This window comes from Zalophus californianus, chromosome 2 (assembly GCF_009762305.2).
Source record: "Zalophus californianus isolate mZalCal1 chromosome 2, mZalCal1.pri.v2, whole genome shotgun sequence".
Taxonomy (NCBI): Eukaryota; Metazoa; Chordata; class Mammalia; order Carnivora; family Otariidae; genus Zalophus; species Zalophus californianus.
This window is the reverse complement of record NC_045596.1, coordinates 100,506,185-100,518,593: the sequence shown is the minus strand read 5'-3', so window position 1 is coordinate 100,518,593 and position 12,409 is coordinate 100,506,185. Positions and strand designations below refer to the sequence as shown.

Here is a 12,409-nt window from a genome sequence, read left to right as displayed (position 1 = left end):
AGATTGGGATGAAACTTTTATTGAATACTAGCAGTGTATAGGATTCTTTACATATATTATTTAATACAGAAAGTCCCATAAGACAGGTACAGTAGTTCCCCCTGCCTTATCCGTGAGGGATATGTTTCAAGACTCCCAGTGGATGCTTAAAACCATGGATAGTATTGAACACTATGTATGTTTTTTTCCTATATACATGTATCAGTGATAAAGTTTTATTTATAAATTAGGTATAGCAAGAGATTAATAAAAATAGTAATAAAATATAACAAGTATAAGCACATAATGTAATAAAGGTTATGTGAATGTGGACTCTTCCTGAAAATATCTTGTACTGTACTCATCCTTCTTGTGATGATATGAGGTGAGAAAGTGTGATGAGATGAGATGAAGTGAGGTGAATGGCATGGGCACTGTAATATAGAGTTAGGCCACTATTGAACTTCTGATGATATGTCAAAAGAAGGATCATGTACTTCTGGACTGTGGTTGACCATGGGTAACTGAAACCATGGAAAGCAAAACCATCAGTAAGGGAGGACTGCTGTATTATTATTCTATTACTCTATAGAAGAGCAAGTTGAAGCTGAGAGAAGTTATCTGCCTTAGGTCAGTAAAAAAGGAAGAGCTGGCCTTACAACCACCAGTTCATTAGTCTTTAAAGACTAGCCTCTTTCTACACCATGTTGACTTCTAAAAAATATTGACACTGTTAAACATAACTTGAATAAGATTTTCTTTGCTCTGTGGTAGATAATATGAAACAAAAATGTAAAGGATGGCACATCCAAAATAAAACGTTTTTTAAAAAAATTTGTGGAAGAAGAAATAAGACAAATGTTTGGGTGGCTCAGGATGAGCATAAAAGAAACTACTGTTAGGGTGAAATCAGGGTTGTAATTAAAACAAGTAGGATCCTAGTGCAAGCCCTGGAGGTATGTCACTTGTGTATGGACAACAGAAAATGTAAGGGTTTATTCTGATGGTTTTCTACTTCACTACCTTTTGTATCCTGCAGCATCTATCATAAAGTAGATTCCTAGTAAATACTTTTTGAATTAATGTTAATTGTACCAAGATTAGAGTTTGGCTCTTTTATTATAGCCTTGCACCCGGGCTCTTAAGGAAAACTCGGAACAGATATTGACTTGTGTATTCCTTGTGACAGGCATATCTAAACATTCTGGTTCAGCTTTGAAAGATACTGGCCATGTCTGACATAGCTATTGTGGAAACGTGAAGGAATGAGAGCAGAGAACCCTGGAGAACAGAAACCCCAGAGGCATAATATGGCTGCATCCAGGGCTCTCTAGCATAGCAGCCCCACATATATCACCAAAGGTGGAACCCTTTTCTAGAGGCATTGTTCTTAAAGGGTGCTATAAGAATATTTATTATTTGATTTCTTTGGATATTTGTGTTATGTATATCTTATAGTGACATGTTGTCCTTTGGTTTGTCAAGGCTATAAAGAAGAGAATAAAACATTGTCCTATTGTAACGAATCCATCTTTTATTCTTAAATAATTGTGTTTAGCTTTTCTCTGCAGACAAAAATTATCTTTCCACTAAGGATTAACAATCATCAGGTATTTAGAAAAAAAGTAGAAGTTTCCAGCCTCTTTTTAAAAAGCTCTACTTGGTGTTATATGCAACTAATGAGTCATTTAACATTATATCAAAAACTAATGATATGTTGGCTAATTGAATTTAAATAAAAAAATAAAAATACATGAAAAAACTCTACTTCAGAGAGAGCCAGCTGTTTCTCCTAATAGGTTTTTGCTAGGTAATACTTTTAGTGGGAAGGGTCATATACCATAGATGGGATTAGAGAGGCATTTGTAGGATTCTGTTATATGGTTAATGGGCAGTATTATGCTTCTTTAAATGTATAATACATTGACTATGTAGATAATTATTGAAATTGGTATATGTCAGAGATTCTCTTGCAGAATCAATATTTTTAATGAACAATTTTTAGAATATCTAATCAGAAAATTCTAAATCCAGTTAGAAAATAACAAAGATCAGAGCAGAAAAAATGAAATATAGAGACTAAAAAGACAATAGATAAAATCACACTAAGCACTAGTTCTTTGAAGAGATAAGATTGACAAGCCTTTAGCTAGACTCACCAAGAAAAACAGAGAGAGGGCTCAAAATTGGAAATGAAAGAGATGTTATAACTTACGCCTCAGGAATACAAAGGATCATCAGAGACTACTATGAACAATTATATACCAACAAATTGCACAACCTAGAAGAAAGGGATAAATTTCTAGAAATATAACCTACCAGAACTGAGTCATGGTGAAACAGAAAATCTGAACAGACCAATTACTAATAAGGAGATTGAATCACTAATCAAAAACCTCCCAACAAACCCAAGTCTAAGACTGGATGGCTTCACTGGTGAATTCTACTAAACATTTAAAGAAAAATTAATACCAGTTTTCTCAAACTCTTCTAAAAAATAGAACAGGAAGAAACTCTTCTAAACTCATTTTATGAGACCAGCCTTACTCTGATACCAAAAACAGACAAGGATACCACAAGAAATAAGAAATACAATGGAATATTACTCAGCCATAAAAGGAATTAAATCTTGCCATTTGTAATGATGTGGATGGAGCTAGAGAGTATTATGTTAAGCAGAATAAGTCAGTCAGAGAAAGACAAATACCATATGATTTCACTCATACATGGAATTTAAGAACCAAAACAGATGAACATAGGAGGAAAAAGACTGATAACTATAAAAGTATAAAATACATAAAACAGATACATAGATCAATGAAATAGAATAGAGAGCCCAGATATAAACCCATAATGTAAACTAATTAATTTACAACAAAAGAGTCAAGAATATACCATGGGGAAAGGACAGTCTGTTCAATAAATGGTATTGAGAAAACTGCACAGCTACATGCAAAAGAATGAAACTTGATCACTATCTTAAATCATACACAAAAATTAACACAAAATGGATTAATGACTTGAAACCATAAAACTTCTAAAAGAAAACATAGGCAGTAAGCTCCTTGACATAGGTTGTGGCAATTATTTTTTTAATTTGACACTAAAAGCAAAGGCAATATAAGCAAAATAAATACGTGGGACTATCATACTGAAAAGCTTCTGCTGAGAAGAAAAAAATCAACAGAATGAAAAAGCTACCTACTGCATGGGAGAAAATATTAGCAAGTCATATATCTGATAAGGGGCTAGTATCCAAAATATATAAAAAACCCACACAACTCAATAGCAGCAACAAAATCTAAAAAAATAAAATGGGCAGAAGATTTGAATAGATATTTTTCCAAAGAAGATATGCAGATGGCCAATAGGTACATAATAAGATTCTCAACATCATTAATCATCAGGGAAATGCAAGTTGAAACCACAATAAGATATCACCTTGCATCTGTTAGAATGGCTATTCTTAAATAGACAAATAACAAATGCTGGTGAGGATGTAGAGGAAAGGGAACCCTCACATACTTTAGAATGTAAATTGGTGCAGCCACTATGAAAAATGGGTATAGGGGTTCCTCAAACAATTATAATAGAACTACCATATGATCCAATAATTCCACTTCTGGGTATTTATCCAAAGAAAATGAAAACACTAACTTGAAAAGACATATGAACCCTTATGTCCATTGCAGAATTATTTACAATAGCCAAAATATGGAAACGGCCTGTGTTCATTGATAAATTAATGGCTAGAGAAGGTGTCACACACACACACACACACACACACACGTATTACTCAGCCATCAAAAAGAATGAAATGTTGCCATTTACAAGATGGACCTTGAGGCCATTATGTTAAGTGAAATAAGTCAAACAGAAAGATAAATATCATATGATTTCTCCTATATGTAGGATCTAAAAACAAACCAACCAAAAAAACAGAATCAGAGGACAGATTGGTCCTTGCAAGAGGAAGGGGGTGGGACGTGGGAGTATAAATTCATTTTAAAAAATTTCAAAAAGGACAACAAATTCTCCTAACTAACCACCATTCCATTACTTCATTTAAATTAATAATAGTTTCATGATATCATCTAGTATCCAGTCCATATTCAAACAAAAAAAATATGTAGTCTATTACAATTCAGCCAATAGCTTATTGTGTGATTATGGACAGGGTAATTGACTTCTCTGTTCTCTTTAGCTTTTTAATCTGTAAATTGAGGAGGATAAAGGAAGGTGTGATACTTTCCAGCTTTATGACTACATGACATGACTAGGGGTTAGAAGGGTTTAAAAAGAAAACAAAGTAAAACAAAACAAGCAAAACAATCATCCTTAACTTAAGGATCCCTGGCTTTTTCCAGCTCCTGCAGCATTTCTCTGCTCCTCAGAAGCATGGCAGTGCTCCTAAAAAGAGTGGTCTGTAGGGCAGTCTACACTCCACTGAAGATGCTCATGGAGGGGCACCTGGGTGGCTCAGTCGTTAAGCTTCTGCCTTTGGCTCAAGTCATGATCCCAGGGTCCTGGGATTGAGCACCACATCTGGCTCTCTGCTCAGCGGGAAGTCTGCTTCTCCCTCTCCCGCTCCCTCTGCTTGTGTTTCCTCTCTTGCTGTGTCTCTCTGTCAAATAAATGAAAATCTTAAAAAAAAAAAAGATGCTCATGAATTCCATTGATTGCCATGTTGTCACACCCTGTGGTCACTTGGCTATCTCCCAGTGTCATTTAATCATGCTCATCTTGAAACACTCTCTTCTCTTGGGTTCCATGGACTATATTCTCCCTTGGGGATTTTCTCTCACCCCGCTTGATGCTGCTTCTCTGTCTTTGTTGTTCTTTTTTTTTCTTCCTTTCCTGCTTAACCTTCAAAAGTTAAAATATTCTAGAGTCTCAGTTATACTCTTCATTATTTATATTGTAGTCTTGAGCAGGTCTTATCTATTCCTATGGCTTTAAATGCTATTTATGTGTTGACGGATTTCAAAATATACCCATTGTTTGCTTCTTCACTTCAACTGCATGGCTAACAGACATTTCCAGATTCAACATAGGTGAAACAAAACTTGTAATTTATTCACCTCTAAACTCTTCCCCCTCAGTATTCCTCAACTCAGGGTTACTATTTTTTTAATCATGCTGAAGCCAAGCATTTAAAACCCATCCATAATTTTTCTGTTTCTCCCACTCCAGATATCATCTGTTTCAGCTACATGCCACTGCATAACAAACTACACCAAATATAGTGGCTTAAAAAAGGTAATTTATTATTTCTCACAATTCTATGGATTAGCTGAAAGTTTCTCTTTTTTATTTTTAAAAGTTTTTTAAATTTTAATTTTGGTATAGTTAATATACAGTGTTACATTAATTTCAGATATACAGTATAGTGATTCACCAGTTCCATATAATACTCAATGCTCATCAAGATAAATGTATCACAATCCCTTACCTATTTCACCCATCCCCTCACCTAACTTCCCTCTGGTAACCATCCATTTGCTCTCTGTAGTTAAGAGTGTTTTTTGGTTTGTCTCTGTTTTCTCCCTTTGTTCCTTTGTTTAGTTTCTTAAATTCCACCTATGAATGAAATCATATGGTATTTGTCTTTCTTTGACTGGGTTATTTCACTTAGTATTATACTTCTAGATCCATCCGTGTTGTTGCAAATGGCAAGATTTCATTCTTTCTTATGGCTTAATAATATTATACTGTATGTATTACCCCTTCTTCTTTATCCAGTAATCTATTGATGACCACTTGGGCTGCTTCCATAATTTGCTATTGTAAACAATGCTGCAGTAAACAGGTATGCATATATCTTTTTGAACCAGTATTTTCATATTCTTTGGGTAAATACCCAATAGTGTAATTACTCGACCATAGGGTAATTCTATTTTAATTTTTTTGAGGAACCTCCATACTGTTTTCCATAGCAGCTGTACTAGTTTGCATTCCCACCAACAGTGCAGGAGGATTCCTTTTTCTCCATATCCTTGCCAACACTTGTTTATTCTTGTGTTTTGATTTTAGCCATTCTGACAGGTATATCTCACTGTGATTTTGATTTACATTCTTCTAATGATTAGTGGTGATGAGCATCTTTTCATGTGTCTGTAGGCCACCTGTGTGTCTTCTTTGAAGAAATGTCTGTTTATGTCTTCTGCCCATTTTTATTTGGATTATTTGGGTTTTTTTGCTGTTGAGTTATATAAGTTTTTTTTTTAAGATTTTATTTATTTGACAGAGAGAGACACAGCAAAAGAGGGAACACAAGCAGGAGGAGTGGGAGAGGGAGAAGCGGGCTTCCCACTGAGCAGGGAGCCCAATGCGGGGCTTGATCCCAGAACCCTGGGATCATGACCTGAGCTGAAGGCAGACACTTAACAACTGAGCTACCCAGGTGCCCCAAGTTATATAAGTTCTTTACATATTTGGATACTAACCCCTTATTGGGTATATCATTTGCAAATATCTTCTCCTATTCGGTAGGTTGTATTTTAGTTTTGTTGGCTGTTTCCTTTGCTATGCAGAAGACTTTTATTTTATTTATTTATTTATTTATTTATTTATTTATTTATTTATTAATAACCAAAACACATTTTCAATAAAAGTTTATGTGTATATGTAAAGAAACAATGAAAAAGCACCAAGTATCTCTGTAAAATTTCATCATACAGTTTCTGTACAGAATGCTTCATCAATAAATGGCACTCAATTTGTTTTAAAAACATGTAATTACAGAAAACTGTTTTAACTGTTCATCAAAAACTGGCTGGTTGGGATTTTCCAAAGAATACTTCAGATATTCAAATCAATACAATATATCTTCTAAATGTCAACTTCAGATGCACAGGTTAAGATGAAGACCCTTCAGATAATGTTGAAGATGTAATTCAATTCAATTCTCACTTAAGTTGCCCCTGTACATCCTCAGACTGCCTTCATCACAAGTATCTTCTATCCCTGAGAGGCCAGCTACATCAAGATGGTTCATCAGCTAAATCACGTTGTCCAAAATACCTGCTAACCAGGCAGATTAATAAATTCAAAGCAGGAACCCGCTCATCATCTTTGCTGTCCACTAAAAGCCTTACTTCAGAGCACCTTCTTGCAAGCTGCCAAATCAGTGAATGAGCCTCAGGTAATAAAGGTTTTTCAAGACAAGCCAATAAAGCATAAAGCCACCTTCCCAATTCTGTAGTAAAGTCTCTTTCTCCAAACCAATTACTCAGATATTCCAAGACACTAGTTACTGTTGCCTGATTCATTCTGCTAACAATACTAAGCAAGGGAGGAAAACCAATTTGCACATAATCAATTCCAGGACCTTCACTTGTAGCTGGTCCAACAGCCCCTTCAGCACATAACCTTTCACCCAGACAAAATTTTTTCCAGCCTTCTTCATCTTCAGATTTTGACATGGTCACGTTACTGTCTAACTGTTGTGATTTCCAGTGACTTCTATGTCTGATCATACTCTGTCGAACAGATGAAAACTGTGCCACTTGTTGTTGCCACTGAAGTGTGGGAGAATATCCTTCAGGAGCAGGTTGGCATCCTGAAAGAGAAACATTCACACTTTGCTTCCTTTTCAACTTCTTTGGGTCACTCTGAGCTACCACAACATCTGGACATTGAGCTGCTTCGATCTGGACCCACCTCAGGTATTCCTGAGGCATCCTCGGGGGTAGGGAGGGATCAAAACTTTCTGTCAAGTCGCAGGGCTCCACTGGCAACAGCCTGGGCATCAACTCTTCTACTGCAGACTCCACTGGTATCCACGCCATGGTTTTTAATCCAGCCAACCCCCCAGACGCCTTTTATTTTATGGTAGTCCCACTAGTTTATTTTTGCTTTTGTTTCTCTTGTCTCAGGAGACATATCTAGAAAGATGTTACAGCTGATGTCAGAGAAATTACTGCCTATGCTCTCTCCTAGAAGATCTTTCTGGTTTCAGGTCTCACATTTAGGTCTTTAATCCATTTTGAGTTTATTTTGGTGTATGGTGTAAGAAAGTGGTCTAGTTTTATTCTTTCGCATGTAGCTGTCCAGTTACTTAAACAGCATTTGTTGAAGAGACTTTTTCCCATTGCATTTTCTTGCCTCCTTTGTTGAAGATTAATTGACCATATAATTCTGAGTTTATTTCTGGGCTTTTTATTCTGTTTCATTGATCGATATGTCTGTTTTTGCGCCAGTACCATACTATTTTGATTACTACAGCTTTGTAGTACATCTTTAAATCTGGGATTGTGATAGCTCCAGCTTTGTTTTTCTTTTTCAAGATTGCCTTTGCTATTCAGCATCTTTTGTGGTTCCATACAGATTTTAGGATTGTTTGTTCTAGTTCTGTGAAAAATGCTGTTGGTATTGTGATGGGATTGCATTTAATCTGTAGATTGCTTTGGGTAGTATGGACATTTTAACATTTGTTCTTCCAATCTATGAGCATGGAATCTTTCCATTTGTTTTTGTCATCTTCAATTTCTTGCATCAGTTTTCAGAGTACAGGTCTTTCACTTACTTGGTTAAGTTAATTCCTAGATGTTTTATTATTTTGGGTGCAATTGTAAATGGGATTGTTTTCTTAATGTCTCCTTGCTACTTCATTATTAGTGTATAGAAATGCAATGGATTTCTGTATATTGATTTTGTATCCTGTGACCTTCCTGAATTTATCAGTTCTAGTTTTTTTGGCAGAATCTTTTGGGTTTTCTATATATAGTAGGATGTCATCTGCAAATAGGGAAAATTTTATGTCTTTCTTACAAATTTGGATGTATTTTATTCCCTTTTCTTGTCTGATTGCTGTGACTAAGACTTTCAGTACCGTGTTGTAGCTGGGAGTTTCTTTTGCTAGTTTCATCTGGGTTCACTTATGTGGTTAATTTAGCTGACAAGCTGCCTAAACTGCAAGGACCAACATGGCTTTATTTACATGTCTGGCAGTTGATGATGGTGTCAGATGGAGGGCTTTGGTTTTTTTTCTTTTCATATGATTCCTCACTTAATAATAAGCTAACTAGACTTTCTTATGTGGGGTCTCATGGCAATATTTCAAGTGAACAAAACTGGTATCTGCAATGTCTAAGGTCTAGTTTGAGCTTTGCATAATGTTACTTTCTCTCCATCTTATCGGTCAAATCAAGTAATAAATCACCCAGATTTAAGGAGGTGAATACATTCCATTTCTAAATGGGAGGAAAAGAAATTCACCTTGCAAGGGGCATGTATATTGGGCTAAAAGAAATTTGTGGCAACTAATTTATCACATATTCCATCTACCTATTCTGAGTTCTAAATCCAAAATATATCCTGAATACAGCTACTTCTCTGCACCTTTTGCACAAAGGCTGCCCATGACAGTATAATCTGGTCCAAGGCAGTTGCTCTTAACAGCTCACACTGCTTCACTCCTACTGCTACTGCCTCCCTATCCACCCACATCCCTACACACATGTGCACACATATTCTCTCTCTCTCATAGCAGCCAGAGTAGTCTTTTAAAATGCAAATCAGATCCTGTAGCTCTTTCTGTGAAAAGAACTTTCAGTAGCTTTACACTATTGTAGACTATGAGGCCCTCCACAATTCAGCTCCCACTTATCACTGACTTTATTTCCTACCAGTCTTCTTGATCACAGTGCTCCTGGATAATTCAGCTGATATTCAGTGAAAAAGACATAATGGCCTTTTTTCTGTTTGGTTTTTTTTTAATCTTTAAACATGTTGAGATATTTTTGTATATTTAGATCCTTACCTCGGAACATTCTGATACCAGACATACACTTGGCTGGCTCTTCTCATTTAGATCTCACTCAGTGTTGGGTTTGGCCAGCAGACCCTGGGACAGCGAATGAAAAGATTACTCCAGACATCCAAGTAGGAGAAAGGAGAGGGGCTGGGGACCAGACACTCTAGTGTCTGGTCTGAGTCAAGCTCTAGCTCCATTTTTATTTTGCATGTTACTGTTACATAAAAGAATCAAGATTAGAAGGGAATGTAAAATTTCAATAACTAGGGCAGTGACATTTATGGGCACTGTGTGATTATAACTGTGTTTGTGACCTGCAGTCAGGGAGTAGGGGACTATTAAGGATTTATATCTTACCTAAGTTAAGCATCTGTCCCCTGGGAGATAGCACTGAAGCACAGTTAGGATCTGGCTGTTTTCAGCCCAGAAACCTAAAAGGAGGCCCAGTTTTCTGATTACTCCTTCTTTGCTTTTCAACTAGCCTCTCCAAAGGAGGACTGTGTTTATCATATCTTAGCTAGCCAGGCATTGTGAATTCCCACAACTCAGCTCAAACAGCTCTTCCGGGAGTACTTTCTTTGACTTTCTTATATGTGCTTATTTTCTCTAGCCAGCCCTACTACTGTCTTAACAAAGTTTTTAGTATACATTAGTGTTGTGTATGTTAGTGTTGACTGTAAGTACAATGCTGTGCAGTAGATCTCTAGAACTTATTCATCTTACTTAACTGAAATTTTATGTCCATTGATTAATATCTCCCATTTCTCTCTCTCCTTTAGCCCCTGGAAGCCACCATTCCACTCTGAATCTATAAATTTGACTCTTTTAGATACCTTATATAAGTTGAATCATGCATTATTTGTCTTTATGTAATTGACTTATTTCACTTAGTATAATGTTCTCAAGTTCATCCATGTTGTCATATATAACAGAATTTCCTTTTTTTAAAGGCTGAATTATACTCCATTGCATGTATATACTACATGTTCCATCTTTTCGTCTGTCAATGGACATTTAGGTCATTTCCACGTCTTGGCTATTGTGAACACCACTGCAATGAACGTGGAGTGCTCATATTGCTTCAAAATCCTGATTTTAAATCTTTTGGCTAAATATCCAGAAGTGGGATTGTTAGATCATATGGTAGTTCGATTTTTAATTTTTTGAGGAACCTACATATTGTTTTCTATAGTGGCTACAGCATTTTGCATTCCCACCAACAGTGTGCAAGTGTTCTAATTTTTCTACATCCTTGCCAATACATTTTTTTTTTTACAATAGCCATCCTGATGGTATGATGTCCCATTGTGATTTTGATTACATTTTCCTAACGATTAGTGATGTTGAACACCTTTTAATATATGTGTTGGCCATTTGTCTATCTTCTTTGGAGGAATCTCTATTAGAGTCCTTAGCCCATTATTTGAATTATTTATTTTTTCTTTTTTGAGTTATAGAAGTTCCTTATATATTTTGGAGATTCATCTATTATTAAATATATAGTTTGCAAATATTTTTCTCCCATTCTGTACATTACCTTTTTCATCTGTTGGTTGTTTCTTTTGCTATATGGACACTTTTAATTTGAGGTAGCCCACCTTGTTTATTTTTGTTTTTGTTGCCTGTGTTTTCAAGGTCATATTCCAGAAATAATTTCCAAGACCAATGTTATGAAGCATTCCCTCTATATGTTATTTTGGAATTTTAAAGTTTCAGGTCTTATATTTAAGGCTTTAATCTGTTTTGAATTTTTTTGTGTGTGTGTAATAGGAATCTAGTTTCATTCTTTTGTGTATGGATATCTAGTTTTCTCAACACTATTTGCTGAAGAGACTTTCTCTTTTATATATTGTTAGCACCCTTGTCAAAGATCAGCTGAATGTATATGTGTGCATTTATTTATGAACTTTCTGTTCTGTCATTGGTCTACATGTCTGTCTTATACAAGTACCACACTGTTTTAATTACTGTAGCTTTGTAATGCATTTAAAATCAGTGCAATACCTCCAGCTTTGTTCTTATTTCTGAGAATTGATTTGGCTTTTAGAGGTCTTTTGTGATTCCATACAAATTTTAGATTTGTTTTTATTTCTTTAAAAAACACTACTTGGGGGGGGTGGTGCCTGGGTGGCTTAGTCGTTAAGCGTCTGCCTTTGGTTCAGGTCATGATCCCAGGGTCCTGGGATTGAACTCCATATTGGGCTCCCTACTCAGCGGGAAGCCTGCTTCTCCCTCTCCCACTCCCCTTGCTTGTGTTCCCTCTCTCGCTATGTCTCTCTCTGTCAAATAAATAAAATCTTAAAAAAAAACCACTACTGGGATTTTGATGGAAATTACATTCAATCTGTAGATTGCTTGGGTAGTATGGGCATTTAAAATTTATTATGTCTTCTAATCCATGAACACCAGGTGTCTTTCCATTTGTGTCTTTTTTAATTTTTTTCATCAGTGTTTTGTAGTTTTTGGTGTATAATTCTCTCACCTCCTTAGCCAAGTTATTATCTAAGTATTTTATTCTTCTTGGTGCTATTGTAAATGGGATTATTTTCCTAATTTCTTTTTAAGATTGTTTGTTCCTAGTATACAGAAAAGCAAATGGCTTTGTGTATTGATTTTGTATCCTGCAACTTTACTGAATTCATTTATTAGTTCTAACAGATATTGGTAGCATCT

The 12,409-nt window shown here is 35.7% G+C and overlaps 1 protein-coding gene across 1 annotated transcript; it reads right to left on the bottom strand.

Moving 5' to 3' along the window:
• Nucleotides 1-6,924: 6,924 nt before the first annotated feature.
• On the bottom strand, nt 6,925-7,784 carry LOC113925895 (gem-associated protein 2-like). Its single transcript, XM_035726377.1, has one exon. The coding sequence runs from the start codon at nt 7,767-7,769 to the stop codon at nt 6,963-6,965; it is 807 nt and encodes a 268-aa protein (XP_035582270.1). The 5' UTR covers nt 7,770-7,784; the 3' UTR covers nt 6,925-6,962.
• Between the last annotated feature and the right edge of the window lie 4,625 nt (nt 7,785-12,409).

Excerpts from the sequence above, each read along its gene's own strand:
- LOC113925895 (XM_035726377.1), bottom strand. The coding sequence starts at position 7,769 with ATGGCGTGGATACCAGTGGAGTCTGCAGTAGAAGAGTTGATGCCCAGG.